General features: G+C 37.0%; 3 protein-coding genes across 3 annotated transcripts; all 3 read right to left on the reverse strand.

Moving 5' to 3' along the window:
* Positions 1-141: 141 nt before the first annotated feature.
* Positions 142-782, reverse strand: CBG21982 (the record flags this gene model as incomplete). The annotated part of the gene is given in 3 exon segments (XM_045241773.1): positions 142-364; positions 574-738; positions 751-782. The coding sequence occupies 3 exon segments, from the start codon at positions 780-782 to the stop codon at positions 142-144; spliced, it is 420 nt and encodes a 139-aa protein (XP_045097415.1).
* Positions 783-2,790: 2,008 nt separating this feature from the next.
* Cbr-ast-1 lies at positions 2,791-12,450 on the reverse strand (the record flags this gene model as incomplete). Its single annotated transcript, XM_045241774.1, has 6 exons — positions 2,791-2,898; positions 2,958-3,100; positions 3,639-3,947; positions 9,467-9,601; positions 9,665-9,773; positions 12,286-12,450. The coding sequence occupies 6 exons, from the start codon at positions 12,448-12,450 to the stop codon at positions 2,791-2,793; spliced, it is 969 nt and encodes a 322-aa protein (XP_045097416.1).
* A 6,394-nt stretch (positions 12,451-18,844) lies between these two features.
* CBG21978 lies at positions 18,845-22,639 on the reverse strand (the record flags this gene model as incomplete). The annotated part of the gene is made up of 7 exons (XM_045241775.1): positions 18,845-18,970; positions 19,038-19,316; positions 20,133-20,343; positions 20,576-20,850; positions 21,185-21,263; positions 21,701-21,950; positions 22,621-22,639. The coding sequence occupies 7 exons, from the start codon at positions 22,637-22,639 to the stop codon at positions 18,845-18,847; spliced, it is 1,239 nt and encodes a 412-aa protein (XP_045097417.1).
* Positions 22,640-22,685: the final 46 nt, after the last annotated feature.

Raw genomic sequence — 22,685 nt, forward strand, 5'->3', positions numbered from 1 at the left:
CGCCCACGTTTTATTGGATAGACAATATTTTTATGCCATAATTTTGATTTACCAATTAACCGCGACCGCGGCGGTGAGCCCCCCTTTTGGGTGCAGCCGGGTGCCCCCCGCCCCCCAAATGGAAATCCTACTTTTAAAAACTCACGGTGTAGGTATTGAGTGTCTTATTTCGTATGGAATATCTTTCATAGCAACTTCAACGCAATCTTCTAGATTCCTGAGATTCATTTCCAAGTATTCCAATTGGTTCGTGTGTTTCATATTATCCAATATATACTGAATTTCATCTTGTCGTTGATCTTCTCCAAAAATTCGTAAAATCGTAACTTCGTCAAAAGTTGAACGCAACGAATCGACGATTTCTCTGCATTGTCCTTCGAAACTGTTCATGAACAAATCTACACTAATTATGGCAAAACCCATCAAGCTTCTGGCGAAAAGATAGAGAATCAAAAAAACAATTCTTTCATGTAGATCAAAAATTATCTTGCAGTTCGGAAACGTTCTGTGGGAGAACGTGTCATGTTCAATATTTTTTGGGAAATTTTAAGTGGCATACGGTATACCGCATACCCCATGCTTTTCCCTGGGAAGTTTAGTTCAGGTGGTAGCTGCAACTCTGGAATGCTCATTGTACATCTCTGCAAGTGGACGTCCCGTTTCTCCCACATTCGTTTCTCCTCAATCACAATCGATTTGATAAACTGCACAATTCCTTTCACAACGAACTTCATCAATCTCTGGGCATACCCGACATTGTCTTCTTGTACACCGAACATCATAAAGCCGGTTTTTGACCTGAATGTCACGAAGTGATTTGCCTTTCAGCTCTACCATTCTAGCCTCCAGACCAACCGGATTGAGAGACGAACGCATCAGGTTGGTAGCACTGTCGGAAACAAATGGGATTGGCAAGATTGGGATGCTACTTCTATCCTTCGCATGGTATTGTCGATATGTTGTCCTGATTTCGCTTCTGTTTTTAGTACCCATTTGGTGGATAGCCATAGGAAATTTATACAAAATTTGCCAATATCTTATCAATTTTCAATTGTTTTTAACATTTTCTGAGTTCTCGAGTCTTGAAAAATAAAAACAGTATTTTCTGAAAATTCCGTTTTTGGCTGAGAATTTCAAAAAGTTCCTCAAACATTGAGATATTTGAAAATTTAGTCTTTCAATAAATTTTGAATTTCTTATAATTCAAAGGGTCTAATTTTGATAAATTTCATTTTCACAAATTCAAAAAAATCGATATTCCCCTATAAATATCTGAAAAAATCTGGAAAATTGTCACAAGTTTTGACTTTAAGCATCTCGGTCTCTGCTATATATCGCGGTTTCTGCAAAAGATATCAAAAAGTTGTCAACTGATGAAATGTTTATCATGATATCAGCACTGTTTTATTAGTCAACCACTTTTTGATATTTCTCACAGAAAATGAGATACATGGGATCGAATTTGACGATTCGGGTGACGTTCTATTAGAGTGTTTACGGTATCTGTGTTTTCGAATTTTTGGGAAATGTAGATTTTCAAAGGATTTCTAAATTTCCTAAAAGAATTTTATCGAATATATCAAAAAGTTCAGATATTTTGGGAAATATTGAATTTTTGAAATATTTCTGAAGAAAATTCAGATTTTGCAGATTTTCGGAATTTTCAAAATATGATTTTTCCAGAATTTTCGGAAAATATTGGATTTCTTCGTATTTGGAATTTGTTGAATTCTTAGAAATATTCTAAATCTAAACTTTCTGAGATTTCAGAAATTTCAGATTTTGTGATTTTTTTTCTGGAATTTCCGAAATTTTAATTTTTTTTTAAATTTTCTGAGTTTCTGAAATTCTTTGTTGTTTTTTTGGAAATTTGATTTTTTGAATTCTTATTATTGTTGTCTGAAAAACAGAAGGTTAGAGAGTATTTTTTGCATTCTGAATACGGTAGGAATCTCGAAGCGGCGAGCCTAAATAGCACATGTTAGGTGGAGACGCAGACATTTTTTCTCTGCGTCTCAACCTTTTTTTTCTCAGACATACATTCTCAGAAAAAATCAAATTTTCTGAGACTTCTGAAATTCCAGATATCATTTTTCTGGGATTTTCAAAGTTTCCAAATTTTCGAAATTCTTGGATGTTCTGAAACTTCTAAATTTCATGGAATTGTGAATTTTTGAATTCTGATGAAAACTCCAATTTGCTAGAAGTCCTGGAATTTTGTAAACTTCGAATTTCTGGAGTTCGGAGTTTTAAACGTTGATATTTGTGTTTTCTGGAAATTCACAATTCTCTGAGGCTTTCAAGTTTCTAAATTTTATGGAATTTTGAATAGAAGGATAAAAAATTTTCTGAAACTTCTGAAATTCCAGCTATTATTTTTCTAGGACTTTCAGAGTTTTCATTCTGAAAATCTTCAATTTTTCGAGATTTCTGAAATTTCTGAGATTTTGAAATTTCTTGGAATTCCTGAAATTTTGGTTTTTTTGTTTTGTTCTGGAATTTTCAAAAATAAAAAAAAATCTAATAAAAATTTTATTCACAAGAAAAAAATACACAAAAAAATTACAAAGGAGAGGAAGAAAAAATGGAGGATTACTGTAATTCTAAACATTTCAATTTTGAGGTAAAAAGTGAGGGAATTTGAATTTTCTCAAAGACAAGAAAAAGAAAAAGTAGACTAGATTTTCAGAAAAAAACTTAGTTAAGCGAGATCGATTAGAAGAAGAAGAGCAAGAAATGTCCCGTAGAATGCAAGAAATTTTTTTCAAAAAAAAAAATCAATAATTGAGTTCATCGGTACAGGGGAAATGTTGTTCGAGTAGCGGAGAGATTATTCGATGAGCCAGCACCGAATGCACTATAATTCACAGCTGCCGGATTGAAAATTGTGCTGCTATTCTGAAAATTTCTTTTTTTGAGAATTTTAAAAATGCAAATTCGCTCTACTGAACACTTACATTAAAGCCGGCGGCAATATTCAAACTTCTGTAGTTGGCACTGGTCCATGACGAAAAATCGGGAGCGATTCGACCCATCGCATGGGAGTTGAAATAGTCCTGTGGATGGGTGGCAGTTGGTGGTTGGAGTGCTTGAGCGATTCCTGGAAGAACCTTTTTTTTTGGAATTTTGAACTTTTTTAAATTTCGGAAATAAATTTTTTGGAAAGTTTAAGACAGTTTAATTCAAAATATTATTCAGATGATCGTCAGAAGTTTCAGAGTGTTCTAGAATTGCCAAAGACCTAACAGCTCTGGAAAAAGCTCAGAATCTCAGAATCTAAGAATCTCAAAAGCTCAGATTCTCAGAAAAGTAAGAATCTCAGAAAATTCAGAATATCAAAAAATTCAGAATCTCAGAACCTCAGAATCTCAGAATCTCAAAAGCATCTCAGAAAATGTCTCAGAAAATGTCTCAGAATCTCAGAAAATTCAGAATCTCAGAATCTCAGAATCTCAGAATCTCAGAATCTCAGAATCTCAAAAAATTCAGAATCTCAGAATCTCAGAATCTCAGAATCTCAGAAAATTCAGAATCTCAGAATCTCAGAATCTCAGAATCTCAGAATCTCAGAATCTCAAAATCTCAAAATCTTAGAAAATTCAGGCTCTTAGAAAATTCAGAATCTCGGAATGCCTCACCTTGAAAATCAAACTTATAAGCATATCGTTTTCCATGAACCTTCGCCATGATATTCTTATCATAATAGTAGCGAAGTGCTCTCGACATTTTATCATAATTCATGTTGGGCTTCGATTTCCGCTCTCCCCATTTCCTGGCCACCTCATCTGGATCCACCAATTTGAATTCTCCATTTACTCCCTCCCAAGTGATCACTTCTGAATACCGTTTGTCGGAGAGAAGTTCCAGAAGAAACTGCCAAAGTTGCGTTTGCCCACTTCCAGAATGTGCCAGATTCTTGCTGGTTTGCCCGAGCACTTGGTAGGGATCTGAAATTTTGCATAAGAAATCCAAAAAATTATATTTCTAGCCCCCGAACTTTCATCAAAAATCGAAAATGCTTTGATTGGGACCACCCGTCTCCCTCATTCCAAGTCAATCAGATTAACGGAATGCGCGAACACACATTCAGTGATGCAAGAGGAGAAGAGAGAACTCAATTATGATTTTTGAAGGACAAGAGACAGACAGAGACACATGTCACACAGGTGGCTGATTTGTGCATGGAATTGTGTTAAACTGTATGTGTGTGTGTGTATTGACAAATTGTGTTCATGGACTAATTGGTGTGGAAAATTAGGAGAAGAAGCTGAATAAGATGAATAGGGAGAGCAAAAATAAGAATAGCTGGCAATAAGCAGGTGGTTAAGAGAGCCAGGTGCGATAAGAAAGTATTTTTCTTTGTTTTGAGCAAACTATGGACAAATCTAACAAGACTAATATCCCAAATTTTGGAATACAATGCCATGGAACTTTCCCCGGTCAAGTGGTTTTAAAGGCGATTTTTCTAGGCTTTTTTCTAGGAACTTTGAGAAGCCATATTTTAGGGCAATTTTCGGTCTAGCTAGAAAATTTTGAGTTTTTTAGGCCACACTGGGGACCTAGGATTCCCTAAGACTTGATTTTCCAGTCGCGCTTTGAAAACACTGGAAAAATGGCCTAGAATTCCATAACCCAGGTTTATAGGCTAGGCTACTAGCGCTTAGAAATTCCACCGCGGTTTGAAGTTATAATTCTTTGATGACCTAGAAACTCAACATTTCGATTTCTAGGCCACCAAAACTTCATGAGTGTTTTTAGGCTGAGCTCCATATCCATAGTTTTGCCATTGAGAACTTTTAACATTGAGGTATGATCAATTAAAGAACAATTATTCCATTCAACTTTGATGACCTAGAAACCCAAATTTTGTGGGTTTCTAGGTCAACAAATTATATGTTTCATCAAAGCGCAGAAATCGAGCTATAAATTTATAGTTGTTTATCTAGAACCATCAACTTTGCAGCGAGTTATAGTCGATATAAGTTGGTAGCCTAGAAATCCAAAAAATGAATTTCTAGGCCACCAAACTCAAAATAGTTATAACTCGCTTCAAAATGGAAAGTTTTTGATGAAAAAAACATGAATTCAAAGCTTGTTTCCTGCTCTTCAAAATAGTATACATTGCTGTTGACCTAAAAACCAAAATTTCAAATTTCTAGGCCACCAAAGATGAAACAAAAAAATTTTCTTAAAAATATTACATTTCGCTTCAAAGAAAATTTGTATGAATGAAAAACTATGAATATAAATATAGTTTTTAGCTTATTTACCTATACAAAGTTCTGATAGAAAATTTTGAATTTTCTCAAATTTTGAATTTCTAGGCCAACTAAACCTCTGGTCCCTCTATCTTCCCAATCAAGACATCCCATTATTTATTGTTCAAATCAGTTTCAATTGTTCTGGCCATCTTGTGTCACTTTTATGTGGTGCATCGCGCCACCTGACAGGAAGCTTGTCTGTCCGGAAAACATGAGCATCTTGTTTTAATTGGCTCATCTCTTTAGTCCCCCCCAACACATAACCAAAAAGAGACGGGTGACACATCTTGACCCTCCCTCTTTTGTTAACTAACTAACGAACTAAAAGCAATTGTGTCTCCCTTCTTCTTCATGAAGAATCACGCATCTCATTGATTATTTACAAGGAAGCGTCGCGCCGACGACGTCTTCTGAAGATTCTGAAGACGTCGGAAGAAGAAGAAGAAGAGGGCAATTAAAGTGTGTGTGTTTGGTTTGATAATGTAATGAGGTTGCCGCACGGAAGCTCGAAATGTCTTTCTGGCCTAACTTTTAATCATGGCCTAGGTCCCCTAACTTTCCTATGATCCTCTTTAAAACCACTTGATTTACGCCCCTATAAAGATCTAGTTCCTCCAGAACAAACAAAATGTAAAAAATCGCAAAAAGGGACATGATGACATATGGAGTGTAAGAGTAGGATGATTCTGAAATCCGATCTTTACCAGTAGAAGAAGACATCGAGATTCTAAGAAGATGTGTTTGTGTGTGCCGAAAAGGAATCCTATTGTTTGCCTTCAAAGGAGGATTATTCGTTGTATCGTCTTCTATGGGTAGGTTTCAGACTCATAACTCGGCTCAAAATTGGAACATCCGAGTAAGCTAAAATGGATGTTGTAAGGCTTAATAAGTTTTACAATAATCATTTCAGAATTTTTAAAAATTCTAAGATTAAACTGAGTTACAAGCCGCTCAAATAGTCAGCTGGGTAAGCTCATGGGAGAACAGGGGGCGACCCATTTTTGGCTCATAACTCGGCGCAGGTTTGGAATTTTTGAATAAGCTAAAATGGATGTTGTAGGGCTCAATGAGCGCTAAAATAACCTTTTTGAAATTTCTCCGAAATCGTGAAATTGAGCTGAGCTACGAGCCGCTCAAATAGTCAGCTGGGTAAGCCCATGGGAGATCCCGGGGCGATCCATTTCGGCTCATAACCCGGCTGAAAACTGGATTTTTTGAACGAAACAAAGAGTAAAATGTAGAACGGGAGAAGATCTACAAAATCGTATAAAAATCGATTATGTTCAAATTCTGAGCTCCGAACCAGAAGCTGTGAAGCAAGCGGAATCGGAAAAGTTGGCACTTGTCACACCTTGTCGTCTTTAGTTTGAGAATCGACGATTCAAAGTAGACGAATTGTATATCGTTCTGTAGATCTTGACAAGTTCTATTCATTACTTTTTGATTCGTCCAGAAATTCAAAATTTGAGCTGAGTTACGCGCAAGCAAGTAGTCGGACCATGTCAGCCAAAGGAAGGAAGGAGGACGACCGCCCGGAAGCTCATAACTTAGCTCAGACTCATAATATAGAAATGAATTATTTATCATTTTGTAGATTTTGTTGAGTTCTATATTTTACTTTTTGAATCACTCAGAAACTCTAAATGTCAGCCGAGTTATAAGCTGATTTCTAGACGCCCCGGGTCACTCCTCCCCCCCCCCCCCCCCCCCCTTCCTTCACACTTGGGTCCCCCGGGGTTTTTTTTGAAGAATACAGTATCCTCCCTACACCCATCTGTCACCTTCACCATGTGTCCAGTTACATCATCATTGCTCCCTTCCCCGCCCGCTTAGATTTTTACCGCGTAGCTGAAGGTAATAATTGTTTTTACTCTCGTGGCAGCAGACAATTACTCTTTTTGGGGCTCACACCGCCGCCGCTCAGAGGTGAGACGGAAGTCAATTTGAGAAGAACAGGAAGAGCACAATCTGGCTACTGAATATGGGTAATGGATATATGGGACGTCCGGATATTGCGCCGGAAATTAAAGGTGCATTGGGGGGTTACGGTAGATTGGAATCTAAGGTTTTTGTTTTAAAATACATAAACTCAAACTTGGTAAAAATAGGATTACTGTAACTAGTTTTTTTTTTTTGGAAAATCTGTCCTCAAATTTTCAGAACAAAAAATTTAAAAATGCCGTAACTTTGTTGAAAACCGTCTAAATTGTAAGAAAATTACAGAAAGATAGGAAATTTGATTTTTATCAAGCCGGTTAAAATTTCATTAAAATTGGGTTACTGTAGCCAAAATTACAGTACCTTGAAATTTGTCAATTTTCAAAAATAAAAGGATAAAATTGAAAATGTTGCAACTTTGCTAAAAACTGTCCGAGTGGTATGAAAACTATACAGAAAGATATGAAAATTCATTTTAAACAATTTGATATAATTTCAAAAAGTTTGGGTTACTGTAGCTAAAGTTACAGTACTTCGAAATTCGGGAATTTTTGAAAACAATTCATAAAGAGTAGGAAAAGTTTTAATTGCCTTAACTTTACTAAAATCCGTCCAAATGGTATGAAAACTATACAGAAATTTAGGAAATTCAAGTTTCAACAAGTTCACATAATTTTGGGTAATTTGGATTACTGTAGCCAAAGTTACAGTACTTTGAAATTTGCGAACTTTTAAAAACAACTCAAAAATAGTAGGAAAAGTTCAAATTGTCATTACTTTGCTAAAAATTGTCTCAACTATACGATAATTGTACAGAAATATAGGAAATTTAATTTTTAGCAAGTTGACATAATTTTGGGTAATTTGGATTACAGTAGCCGGAGTTACAGCACTTTGAAGTTTGTCAATTTTCAAAAATAGGGGGATAAATTTGATATTGCCATAACTTTGTAAATAAGTGTCCAAATTGTATGAAAACTGTACAGAACGATAGGAAATTTAATTCTAAACGATTTAACAACACTTGAAAAGTTTGGAATACTGTAAGTGGTGTTACAGTAGACAAAAAAACTGGACAATTTAAAAATCTCAAAAATTTCCAAAATGCGAGATTCCGGAATCCGAAAACGCTCAAACAGTGAGAAAAGGCATTTCACAAAACTTTCAGAAGTCTCGAAAAATCTTTAAATAAGTGATTCTGAAAAATTTCCCAATTTTTAGAAAAAAGTTTCCGATTTCAAAAAATGTAAGATTTCAAAATCCAGACTATATCTTTTCAAAAATTGGTGGCTGAACTTCTTCTCTCTCCATGGCCTAGCTTTTCCTAGCCCCCCCCCCCACTTTTCCAGGACCCCCGAAAACTGTACCCCTCTCTTTCCCCCATCGACCTCTTATTTACACCCATCTCATCTACAGTAATCCTCTTTTTTTAGCGCGCGCGCGGTCCTTCTTCCGATGTTCCCTTCCCCCTAAACCAGTACACACAAAAGAATATGTTACATAACATAATTGTCTCTGTGTTTTCGGTGGTCCCCCACCGCCTAATAATCTGAGCTTATAACACATAGAGACGCCCATAATAGCCTTCTTTGGTTGTCTTGTCGGCATTTTTCGAAAATTCTGTGCTCGCGGAGCACACGCAAGCAGGCCAATTAAAGTATCACTGGAAAGAGATAGATGGTGAGAGAGAGAAAGAAAGTTTTTGATGGATGAATGGGTCCGAAGACATCGGGAGAAGAAGAAGGAGGACTACGGTAGCGTTAGAAAGAAGAAAAACAAACAGAACTAGTTAGGAGCGCCATTCATGCTTCAGTTGTGTCTCTCTCTCTCTCTCTCTCTCTCTCTCTTTTCTTGATGATTGTTTTCAAAGAATCATGATACACTAGTGTCTACAGTAGTCCCCCTCCCTAGATTTCCAAAAACAGGAAATTAGAATGCGACACTGAGGAAGTGTGTGTGGGGGGGAAGGATTATCAGTTTCGATCTGATTCTGAGTATCTCAAATTGAATTAGCATTAAACATCCTATCGATACCAAGTTGGAGCGTTTAGAATCACAAATTTTGAGCCGAGTTATGATGACTTAAAGTTGGCGGCCAAGAAATCCAGATTTTTAGGCCATTGGTAGCAAACAGCCTTAATAGCAAACACCCTTAGTAAGAAATACCCTTAATAGCTGAAATTCTTAACAGCTAAAGCCTTTAACATCACATACTCATTGATCGCCTAAACCCACAACTGCTGAAATAGCTTTAAAAAAAAGCTAACCTTGACTAACGAACGATGTTGAATTGCTTAGCTTCAGTGCTCCGGTGTAGTATGAGCTCAACATGTTGAAGTTCTGAATTTGATCATCTGATTTGGCGGGCGCGGCGAATGCGTTCATCGAAATGTTGAAGACGTCTAGAAGCAATTTTTAGAAAATAAGAGGATCCCCCTCCTTGACTTTTAGTATGTATTCCTTACCACTTTTCCTCTCACTCGACGAGCTCCCAGATCCATTGCTTCCGGCCGAGGCGGCTCCATTTCCAGTGCTATTAGACGACGTCGTCTCCGTATAGAATTGACGGCGGTTCTGTATATAAATCTATGGGTATATAGGGACCCTGTAATTATCTGGCTACCTGATCTTTTGAAGTCGAAGAGTCTGAAGTGCCGGATGTTGAGAGGTTCATACCGGTAAAGTGGTCTGCAAATGGGTACGGTAGGTTGGAAGAGTTTTTTGATCTAGAATTGATTCTAAAGTTTTAAGAATAAGCGGTTTAAATTAAGTCAGACAGGTTTCAATTAAACCCGATCATTTTTAGAAGAGTAGCTTTGGCTTTGGCGTGCCTAGAACGGCTCATAGGCGGCTCTGCGACTATCTCAGCTGTCCATTTTCCGAAATTATCAAAATTTCATGACTTCATTAATCAATATCTGGGTTATATAAAGCATTTTGAATTTTCAGCATAGTTCGAATTAGAGCCAAGTTATGCGCCTTTAAAATTAGAGACAGGCTCTCGGCTGGCGGTCGACGGGCGGCTCAACGACTAACCGAATGGAAATGTGCATATCTCAGCTAGCGGGTTCTTAATGTTTTTCAAATGTGGATATTTACTTAATCAATATCTGGGCTATATAAAAGATTTTGAATTTTCAGCATAGCTCGATATTGAGCCAAGTTATGCGCCTTTTAACTTGCTGCACCTTAGTACCGCCGAATAGCCCCAGGAAAATGACCCTATTCCTATTCCAGCTTTCAAATTTTCAAGATTCATGAAATTCGGAGATTTTGTTAATAAATATCTGACCTTCGAAAATTACTTTGAATTATTTGTTTAGCTCAAATTGAGGATCAGTTATGCGCCTTTAAAATGAGAGTTCCAGCTGGTCAGGCTACAGTAATCCTAGAAGTATGTTATAAAAATCACACGCTTGAAAAAGCTGGAGCTTAAATATTTTTTAGAATGCTCTAAGCTTGTGAAGCTCGTAAAATGAAGAGGAATGAAAAGTGAAGCAGAAGCAGCAGGCGACGTCTTCAGAATCATAGGGCGGAATCAGCAGGAAATTTGGTTACCCATCTTTTCTCCGACGGGACCCTCCCTATTTACCACAATGAAGTTTACGGGGGGAAGTTTTAGAAGATTCTAGAAGAAAAAGAAGACGTCAGGATAGGGAAAAAAGTGAATCAGTTTTTGAATTTTTTTTGTCAAAGTGTCAAGAAGAAGAGGGGAAAAAAGTGAATTGAATATATTAAGGAAAGGGAAAAGGCGGTTTTCCGAGACGGAAAATGCTAGTTTCCCGAGGAATTCTGAATCCGGGGATTCTGAATTCTGAATCTTACCATTTTCATTTTTCAGCTGTTGTGGCACCATTCCGGAATCCTGGTAGAGCATCCGGTTTGGGGGGAAATCCTGTGGCATGCCATTCTGAAAATTTTGAAATCTTAACATTTAAAAAAATAGGTAGAAATTCAAATAACCTGTAGAATAGTGATTTTAAAATCAGAAATAGACGACTTTCAGCCATGTTATGATCATTTAAAGTTTGGTGGCCTAGAACACCAGAATTTGGGTTTCTAGGCCACAAACTTGAATTGGTCATAACTTGGCTGAAAATCGATGCATTTCATTTTTGAAACAACGTAAAAATAGGATTTTTCGAGTTATATAAGATTTCTTAGAATTATCGGATTTTCAAAAATTCAGAATTTAAGATTCACAGAAAGCTGAAATCTCAAAACCATCAAACTTCAGAATCTGTGAATTCTGAATCTGAAAAATCTGGAAATCCTGGAATTCACGAATCTTAGAATATCAGAATATCATAACCTCCGAATCTCAGAATCTCAGAATCTCAGAATCTCAGAATCTCAGAATCTCAGAATCCCAGAATCTCAGAATTTCAGAATCTCAGAATCTCAGAATCTCAGAATCTCAGAATCTCAGAATCTCAGAATCTCAGAATCTCAGAATCTCAGAATCCCAGAATCTCAGAATTTCAGAATCTCAGAATCTCAGAATCTCAGAATCTCAGAATCTCAGAATCTTAGAATCTCAGAATCTTAGAATCTCAGAATCTCAGAATCTCAGAATCTCAGAATTTCAGAATCTCAGAATCTCAGAATCTCAGAATCTCAGAATCTCAGAATCTTAGAATCTCAGAATCTTAGAATCTCAGAATCTCAGAATCTCAGAATCTCAGAATCTCAGAATCTCAGAATCTCAGAATCTCAGAATCTCAGAATCTCAGAATCTCAGAATCTCAGAATCTCAGAATCTCAAAATCTCAGAATCTCAGAATCTCAGAATCTCAGAATCTCAGAATTTCAGAATCTCAGAATCTCAGAATCTCAGAATCTCAGAATCTCAGAATCTCAGAATCTCAGACACTCAGAATCTAAGAATCTCAGAATCTCAGAATCTCAGAATCTCAGAATTTCAGAATCTCAGAATCTCAGAATCTCAGAATCTCAGAATCTCAGAATCTCAGAATCTCAGAATCTCAGAATCTCAGAATCTCAGAATCTCATGATAGGAAACTAGAAATTGTTCTAGAGCCTTCTAGATCTTAGATAAAGGAGAAAAATGATTAAAACGACTCACAAAGAACGCAAAATTATACGGCGGAAGTGCCGTATTGGATTGCTGCTGCTGCTCCTGCTGCTGTTTCTGAAGCGTCGAATATTTGATCACATCCTCATCCGCTGATCTTCCGACAACGACAAGATCCGCAGAAGACGGTAGTGGTGGAGAGGAGACGACTTGCATCCTTTGCATCCGCTTCCTTTTCCTGTATCTGATTTGCTTCCCGTGTCTCCGGACGGAGCTCACCGAGATGAAAGGGGCGGAGCTTATCTGTGGGGGGAGGCGGAGGCGGAGCTCCCCTTTTTGGGGGCGACTGGTTTCTCATTGGTTGGAAGAGTTGGTAGGAGAAGAATTGAAATGATCACATGTGGGCGATACTGGTAAATAGGAATCTAAAAAATAAGAAAACTTTTTTTAATTGAAAAAATTCAAAATAAATTTTTTTTTTGATTGGAGTTTTAATAATTAGAGGAAGCAGAATAAAAACATGAACAAGTTATAATAATTGTGAGAAAGAAAAAAAATAAAAAAGGTCTGAAAGGATATCTGAAAGTTTAAAAAATTTAGGATTTTTCGGTTTCTTCAGAATCTCGGATTCTCAAGATTCCAGAATTCAAAATTTCTAAATCACTGAATTTCTGAATTTCTGAATTTCTGAATTTCTGAATTTTTGAATTTCTGAATTCCTGAATTTCTGAATTTCTGAATTTCTGAATTTCTGAATTTCTGAATTTCTGAATTTCTGAATTTCTGAATTTCTGAATTTCCGAATTTTTGAATTTTTGAATTTTGAACTTCGGGGATTTTCAAGGATTTCTGAATTTCTGAATTTCTGAATTTCTGAATTTCTGAATTTCTGAATTTCTGAATTTTTGAATTTCTGAATTTCCGAATTTTTGAATTTTTGAATTTTGAACTTCGGGGATTTTCAAGGATTTCTGAATTTCTGAATTTCTGAATTTCTGAATTTCTGAATTTCCGAATTTTTGAATTTCTGAATTTCTGAATTTCTGAATTTCTGAATTTCTGAATTTTTGAATTTTTGAATTCCTGAATTTCTGAACTTTGGGGATTTTCAAGGATTTCTGAATTTCCTAATTTTCTGACCTATCTGTTTGTCCGGGTGTCCCCAAAGTACAAAAATATGTCACCAAAGTCCACAAAAAAAATGCCACGTCACATTTCCGGTGGGTCAGCGGAAATGAGAAAATGATGGATTTTAGCACATCGTGACCCAACCCTAAATCAAGAATTATGTTATTTTTGTAGTTTCCGGGAGAAAAATGGACCAAAGGCAAACAGAATGGTAGTGGGCCGATAGAGGCCAAAAACTTGCATTACCGATTTTTAGATTCTTGAATTCAAAATTGAAAGTCACACATTTCGGTGAAATTATAGGTTTCTAGCTTCATCTTGGGCAGAGATACATCCCTTTAGAAGAGACGCAGACAACGAGACACTCTAACCATCTGCGTCTCTCCTGAACTTCAAACGACTGTATCTCGGGTTCTAGAAGCGCTGGAAAGATGGTTTTTGGATGGAATTGTATCTTGAAATTTCGATTTTCAGATTTCCAAGCTTTTTTTTGCGAAAAACATCATTTTTCAAACGTAATTTCCATTCAAAAACTTTTGAAATCATACGAAAAATCAAGTTTTGAGTGTGATTTCTGGCAAAAAATCACCTCCCTAGCTTTCCAGGAAGCCGAGATATGCTCTTTCAAAGTTTCGGGGACTAGAGGCGCAGTCAACGAGACTACTCTCGTTGTCGGCGTCTCTCACCTACCAACCTTCAAATGTCCGTATCTCGGCTCCCAGAAAAGCTAGAAAGATTAAATCTGAACAAAAAAACTGCGAATTTTAGGTGTTATCCAATGGTGTATGGGTTCGGGACATCCGGTCGCAACTAGGAAGCCGAAATCCGGAAATTGGAACTTCTGAAATTGAACTTTGGAAGTCAGAATTCAAAGTTCGAAAGTCAGATTTTGAGAGGTAAAACTCAAAAGTTAGTGCTCAAAAGTTGGAATTGCAGACATCCGGACATTGGGACACACCGATCACCCTAAACCTCTACATATCTCAAAACCTCATTTCCGGTTGACCAAATTTTTTCCTCATTTTTCTCGTATTTCCTCCTCCCCCTTCTTTCCCAAAAACAAAAATTTTTCATCACACACCTGTTGTCATTCCTCTTCTTCACCTTGCCCACTAAATGCTTATCGAAACCATTCATGTGTTCTTGAGAAGTGTCTGGGGGTGGGACACTAATTATTGTCGTGTCCCTTCTACACAACCCAATTAGGATTTAACAAAACAGATTGATTTAACAGCTGCTTTTATGAATTTGTGTTTTTTTTGGGGTTTGAAAATGTGACAGGGTTCATTCTTAATTGACAAGATTTTATGTGAAGAATTTCGAAAATGAAAAAGATTTATGTGTAAAGGATACATATATAGACAAAATGAGCAATGTTGAGCGGAAGTTGAGACAATGAATGGGGCGGCTTTTGAGCCGGAAGTGAGCCATAGTATCAGAAGAGAAGGATATAGTGGGTTATTGGAAAATAGGGTGCTTTTGAAATTATGGAATCTCGAAATGTTCGAAGAATGCTAAAAACCCTGAAAACCTCAATTGAGCCAAAAACATAGAAGACTAAAAACCAAGTATAATTCCGAAATTCTGAAAAATTCTGAAAATCCAATTTTTCGATAAAGTGTCTCTGTCGGTATGTGTTTCCAAGTGTCCAGATGTCCATTCTGGAAATCTAAAAAGCTAAAATTTGGAAAATCTAAATTTTTTGGAAATTTTCTAAAACAAAAGAACTCTTAAAATTGAATTCTAAACACTTTAAAGTTCTAAAAGTCCTGAGAATCTTTGAAAAATTCTAAAATCTGCAATTTAAAAAAGTCCCCGAATCCTCCAAACCCTACAAAATCCTTAAAATTCTTCAAAAAACGTAAAAACTTCTAATAATTTTAAGAATGCTCAGAATTCAGAAAATTCTTAAAACCCGAGAAATTCCAGAAATCCAAAAAATATCTAAAATCGAGAAACCCCAAGAAATCCAGTAAACCTGAATAATCTTGAAAATCCAATTTTTCAAAAAATTTTCCCGGTAATCTTCAAAAAGCCCCCCCCCCCTCTTACTGTTTGTTAACAACACATATACAAATACACTAACTACAGTAATCTCCCTCCGGGTATCTTCTCATCCGGCCAAAAAGGTGTGAAAACGTTTGTCAACATGTCCCATCTCATGGGCGCCGCAATGTCGCTCATCACAGCATGGGTTCTTTCCTGTCGGGAACATTTTCACAAGTAGCCAAAAGGAGTACTGTACCGCATCAAAGTATACATAACCACAGGACACTGTCAAGTTGCAAACATCCGGTAAATCTGTGTTTAGCCGCGGTTTTTTTTCTTTTGGCGGCCGATTTTTGACACCTAGGAATCTGGGATTCGAGGTTTTTTAGTGACACGGAGACCATTTTGAAGTTTCTGAGATTTTACAGATTTTCGGAAGATTCTGAGGATTTCAGGATTTTTTCAGATATCTTGGAATCAGCGAAAAACTATAAAATTTCTACCATTGGATTTTTAGAATTTCCGACTCTTCAGATTTTCTGAAGTCTCCGGTCTCGGATTTTCAGATTATTCAGGATTTTCAGATTTTCAGATTTCTCTAAATTATTCTAAACTTCCAGGAATTTTCCGATTATTTTTGGATTTTAAAATTCTCGAGTTTCAAAATTTCTTGGATTTTTTGAATTTTTGGATTTTCTGATCTTTAGAATTTCGAAACTTTACGATTTCTGACTATGAAAACTTTCAAATTTCTTGAACTTTTCCATTTTAAAGGGTGTTATTGGCATTTTCCGATTTTTTGGATTTTGGATTTTTGGATTTTCCAATTTTTGGATCTTGAATTTATTGAATTTTCCAAAATTTTTGATTTGTTGGATTTTGAAATTTTTCAAATTTTTGGGATTTTTTTTCGGATTTCATGAAATGGTGATTTTCGGAATTTTCTGAAATTTTGACATTTTCCGATTTTCTGATTTTTCTTCAGATTTTTAGAGTATTTTTTTGCATTTTTGGATTTTACAGTCACATTAATTCAAAAAAAAACTCTGAAAAATACTGTCTCCTTTAAACTTGCTTCTAGTCTTGAGCAGTTTTTTTTCGTCGGTGATCACTGAAGAAGCGCCGGAAACTACTGTAGCTTGGACCTCAATTATCTTAGTTTCTATAAAAGATAATTGAAAAATATCAACAAATGAAATTTTTCTTATAATGTGTTGAACATTTTGTTAGTTGACACATTTTTGATATCTTTTATGGGAATTGAGATAGAGAGTGCCAAAGTTTTAGTAGTGTTAAGGTGCGCCAGAGGCGCCCCAGCGCAGCTAATTCCGAATTTCCGCTGTCGGAAACAGATGACACCTCACAAAGAATCAATCGGCCATTTAACATGACTCGAAGTGACACAATAGAGACACCCCAAGTGGCATAAGGAGGGGGTTAATGAGGTCGTCGGATACAAGAAACTCAAAAAGAAGGAGGAGACGGGACACCATAAATAGAGAAAAAGGACACACATTTCTTTTCTTACCGCACTTGAGAACAAGGAAAAGCATCCCGCTAATGTATGAGCCTGGTGACAGACGGTGTGGATGAGAGAGAGAGAGAGAGAGAGAGTGTGTGAGAAATGGAGAGACGCAGAGAAGGAGCACCTCCTACCAGTTGAACAGATTGTGGTGCCGATACTAGTCTGAGTTTCGGCTTTCAAGAAGATGGAAGAGATTGAAAATTAGAGGGAGTGGAGATAATTGACGGAAAATTAGGATATGTTGTTTTGATGGGGGAAAGGTAAGAAGGTATGTGTCTATTTTGATGAGCCGGAAGGAGGATAAAGATTTGGGAGAGGACGTGGATTTGGAGATTCTGAGATTCTGAGATTCCGAGACTCTGAAATTCTGAGATTCTGAGATTCTGAGATTCTGAGATTCTGAGATTCTGAGATTCTGAGATTCTGAGATTCTGAGATTCCTAGATCCCTAGATTCCGAGATTCTGAGATTCTGAGATTCTGAGATATTCTGAGATTCTGAGATTCTGAGATTCCTAGATCCCTAGATTCCGAGATTCTGAGATTCTGAGATTCTGAGATTCCGATATTCTGAGATTCTGAGATTTTGAAATTCTGAGTTTCTGAGATTCTAAGATTCTGAGATTCTGAGATTCTGAAATTCTGAGATTTTGAGATTCTGAGATTCTGAAATTCTGAGATTCTGAGATTCTGAGATTCTGATTCTAAGATTCTGAGATTCTAAGATTCCGAGACTCTGAAATTCTGAGTTTCTGAGATTCTGAGATTCTAAGATTCTGAGATTCTGAGACTCTGAAATTCTGAGATTCTGAGATTATGAGATTTTGAGATTCTGAGATTCTGAGATTCTGAGATTCCGATATTCTGAGATTCTGAGATTCTGAGATTCTGATTCTAAGATTCTGAGATTCTAAGATTCCGAGACTCTGAAATTCTGAGTTTCTGAGATTCTGAGATTCTAAGATTCTGAGATTCTGAGACTCTGAAATTCTGAGATTCTGAGATTATGAGATTTTGAGATTCTGAGATTCTGAGATTCTGAGATTCTGAGATTCCGATATTCTGAGATTCTGAGATTCTGAGATTCTGAGATTCTGAGATTCTGAGATTCTGAGATTCTGAGATTCCTAGATCCCTAGATTCCGAGATTCTGAGATTTTGAGATTCTGAGATTCTGAGATTCTGAGATTCTGAGATTCCTAGATCCCTAGATTCCGAGATTCTGAGATTCTGAGATTCTGAGATTCCGATATTCTGAGATTCTGAGATTTTGAAATTCTGAGTTTCTGAGATTCTGAGATTCTGAGATTCTGAAATTCTGAGATTCTGAGATTCTGAGATTCTAAGATTCTGAGATTCTGAGATTCTGAGATTCTAAGATTCTGAGATTCTGAGACTCTGAAATTCTGAGATTCTGAGATTCTGAGATTCTGAGATTTTGAGATTCTGAGATTCTGAGACTCTGAGATTCTGAGATTCCGATATTCTGAGATTCTGAGATTTTGAAATTCTGAGTTTCTGAGATTCTGAGATTCGGAGGTTCTGAGATTCCGATATTCGGAGATTCTGAGATTTTGAGATTTTGAGATTCTGAGATTCTGAGATTCTAGATTCTGAGATTCTGAAATTCTGAGATTCTGAGTTCTCCAATTCTGAAATTCTGAAAATTAGAAATTCTTGAAAAATGTTGTAGTTTGTAGTCTTCATTGGGGGAAGAGAGAGAAAAATGGGCACATAATCAGAGATGAAAAGGGCAAGTATTAAAAAAAAAATACAGAAAACAAAAAAAATTGAGCGGGAATTCAAAATTCAAATTTTTTGAAAAAAAACGTGTTTCAACAAAAAAACGAGACGCTTATTAATGGTTTCAGGAGTCCTAATAATATAAATTTACTAGTTTTTTTTTGAATTTTGAAAATTGATAAAAATTAAGAAAATTACAAAATTTTTGAGATCAAATAATATTTTTTCACAATTGCAAATCTTCCAATTGTTTAAGAAGATTCAATTGAGATGAGCGTTCCGAAATGACTGGTTGAGCATCGACTTGAGCTTGAATTTCAGTTTCACGAAGTTGACGTTGCTTTGGTTGGGTCTGGAATTCACGAATTTGAATTTTTTAGGTTTCGCGGTTTTTTTTAATTCATAAGATCCAACCTTACCGCTTGAGCTTCAGAAACTGGCGAGACTGGAGTGTGGACGATTGGTGTCTTTCTGCCCAATCGCTGTCCTCGTCTTGCCTGCCCTCTGAATGGACGTCTTCCAGCCGGACGTCTTCTGGGTCTCTGGCAAGTGACGCAGAAGATTCTGACTGGTTCATTGGCAACAACATTATTTCTATAGTGAAGTGATGGCCATGCTGGGCATTGTCCGTTTCTAATAGCGAACGCTGTCGATGGGTTGAATTCGCAGTGTCCGTTCAGTGGGTTGTAGTGAGCAATCTGGAAGAAAAACTTGTTTATAAATATTCTAACAAAAAATTAGAATATTTTAGTGCAGGAACCGACTTTCTAGCTCATCGAGGAGCCGAGCTATAGCGATTTGAAGTTTGGCAAGAGACGCAGACAACAAGACTCTCTAACCATCTGCGTCTCTTCTAAATTCAAATTCGCTGTATAACAAGTTTTAAATGAGCTAGAAAATTAGAAATTGAGTGAAAATGTAGAAAATCAAAAATGCAATAATTCTAAACAAAAACCAACTTTCCAGCTCATCTAGAACCCGAGATACAATCATCAGAAGTGCCGAGAGAGACGCAGACAACGAGACACTCTAACCGTCTGTGTCTCTCCTGAACTTCTAACGCCTGTATCTCGGGTTGTAAAAATGCTGGAAACTTGGTTTTTGGACAAAAGTGGAAATCGAAGCATTTTCATATGATTTGAAAAGTTTTTTAAATTAAATTTTTTTTTAGAAAAAATGAGTTAACAGGAAAAATTAAATTTCTGAAGTTCTGAAACTTCAATTTCGATGAAAATTCAAAAAGGCATTGAAAATCTAAAAATTCAAATGTCGAGCTAAATTTCTGTCTAAAAACCAACTTTCTAGCTCATCTAGAACTCGAGATACAGTCATTTAAATTTTGAGCGAGAGACAACGAGACACTCTAACTGTCTGCGTCTCTCGTCAGCGTTGAGCTGCTGTATCTATGCTCTCATGTAAGCTAGAAACATGATTTTTTAGATTCTTGCCAAAAATAAGTTGTCAACTACGAAAAGTAAACTCAACTCTCCCCAAAAATATTTTCAACAACTTACAGCACAATTGAACTCGTGACAAGTTCTAGCGCACTGATCAACGGTAACAGCGACGGCGAAATGAGTGAAGGTGAGTCTCGATGGTCCACTGATTGGTGTGGAGATGTAGAAAATGGACGCTGGACACTGTCCAGAGCGAAGGTTCTGTCCAGATTGTGGTGGGAATCGAGGCGCCGGTGTGGTTGGTGCTGGTGGTGGCTGTGGTGGGCGTCTGGAAAATTTTAAGGTTAATTATCTCGGTTGCTATCAGAGATATCAAAATCTTGTTAAGTGATAAAATGTTTGTCATGGTATCACCAACATTTTTGAAGTTTACAGAATCTTAAAATCTTTTATGGGAACCGAAATAAACAGGGTCAATTAGGGTGACCCTGACTATCCCAGAACATGTAGAAGTCCTTAAAAATGTCCAAATAAAAGTACATCGGGACGAACAGACAAACAGACAGAAACTCACGTGGCAAACGTTGGCTGTGGTCGGAATGGTGGCTGTGTGAATGGAGCTGGGGTGAACACTGGTTGTGGTCTTGGCTGGAAGGTTTGTGGCTGTGGACGGAATGGTTGTGGTTGGAATGGTTGAATTGGACGGATTGGTTGTGGTTGTTGTGGAGCGATGACACGTGGCGGAGCAGTTGGTGCTGGTGGACGGACAAAGGATGGAGCGATGGTGGCGACGGTTTGAGGGATGAATGGTTGTTGGACTGGTGGTGGGCGGGTACTGAAATATGGTTTATAAGATTTAAATTGGAAATTCAGTATTATTGTTCAAAAAGTCAGGTTGCTAGGCGATCTAGGAGTTGAGATACAGCCATTCAAAGTTTGGTAGGTGAGAGACGCAGACAGCTAGTTTTCAAATGTCGAGCTACAATTCTGTCCCGAAATCAGTTTTCTAGGCAAACTAGGAGCCGAAATACAGCCATTTGAAGTTGGAGCAAGAGAAGCAGACAGTTAGAGTTTCTCGTTGTCTGCGTCTCTCCTAAACGGTGTATCCTAATCCCCAGATAGGCTCGAAGGATCGTTCTTTTTGAGAAAAAAAGACAAACTTACGAAACAGGTGCTGGTGGAAGAGTGGCAAAGGTGGCTGGGGTGGTCTGCACGAATGGGATGGTTCTGATTGTGGTGGCTGGTGGTCTGCAAGAAATTTAAACATTTTAAAAATAGGATTTTTATACACAAATTGGTCCAAAAACCAATTTTCTAGCGTCTCTAGAAACCGAGATGCAGCCGCTCGAAGAGACGCAGATAGTTAGAGTGTCTCGTTGTCTGCGTCTCTTCCAATTTTGAGGAGCGATATTTCGGCTTCTAGGTGAGCTAGAAACTCGATTCTTTTTTGAATTGTAGCTGAGATTCTAGGCTTTCTTTTGAAATTTAATTCAACCTATTGACACTTTTATGAGTCAAACTAGAAAGCTTCAAATTTTCAGGAATTCTCTGAATTCTAAATGAGCATATCTCGGGTTTCAGATGAGCTAGAAATCTCATTCATATTTTGATATACTTCTTTTTTCCTTTTTTTTTCATTTTTTTTCAGTTTTTGGAACTAAAAACAGAATAGGATTCGGTTCAACCCCCACCTGGTAGTTCTTGGCGTCGTCGTTTGCGCTTGGGTAGTCTTCTTTGGCTCCTTCTTATCACCTCCTGGACGGTATGGTTTTGGAACGAAAAGAAGCTTCTCGTTATCAGCAGATACTACATTGTTATCATCATAAGCTCCGAATGGGTCCTGGACATTTGGTGTATTGTCTGGTGCAACCTCGATTTGTCCTCCATCGACCTCGTTGAACAGCTCCCGACGGACTCCGTCGATTGTTCCGACGTCTGGAAGGGGTAAGAGGGAATTTCACGATATCAAGCATATGGATCCAAGTTTAAGATAAACGAATTTCAAACATTTTGCTAGTTGACAACATTTTCATAGTTGTTAGGGATCTAATTTCTTATTTCACTTGTATCACTAGAACCCTCAGTGCTATCAAAAAGTTTCCGACTACAAAAATGGAGATTATAAAATTTCATACATTTTGTTAGTTGACCACTTTTAGATAGCTACAAAGATAACAGAGATACAGGCGCTGGACAGAAGGGGGTGTGAGAAATGTTAACTTTTCNATTTTCTAGTTTTAGTTAGTTTTTTTTCAAATTGATGATTCGAAGTTGCCAGTTCCCAAGTAGTCAGTTTTCAATTAACCCAAATTTCAAGTTTCTCGTTTTGTAATTTCAATTTCCAACCAAAAAGCCTTTCCCATCCGGTTTTTTTTCAATCAAAAAATTCAATTACTCTCCAATTTTGACTTAAAATAGAAAACTATCCAAAAAAGTAATTAGCTAGTGTCCTCAAAGTTGATTTGAAATTTTTGAATTACAGAAAATTGAAAAAAAAACTGCTTCATTTTGTCATAACTGTCTTAAAGGAAAATGAATCACTGTTTCAGAATGTTTTAGTCAATAAAACGAGAAACTGACAGAAAAGTCGTCATGGGAAACCAACCCTTAATGTGCACCAACATGGCGTGTTAAGGAGGTCCCTCAAACCATCAACTTTGAGCCTATTTA

This window comes from Caenorhabditis briggsae (genome assembly GCF_000004555.2).
Source record: "Caenorhabditis briggsae complete genome, chrII, whole genome shotgun sequence".
In the NCBI taxonomy this organism is placed as follows: Eukaryota; Metazoa; Nematoda; class Chromadorea; order Rhabditida; family Rhabditidae; genus Caenorhabditis; species Caenorhabditis briggsae.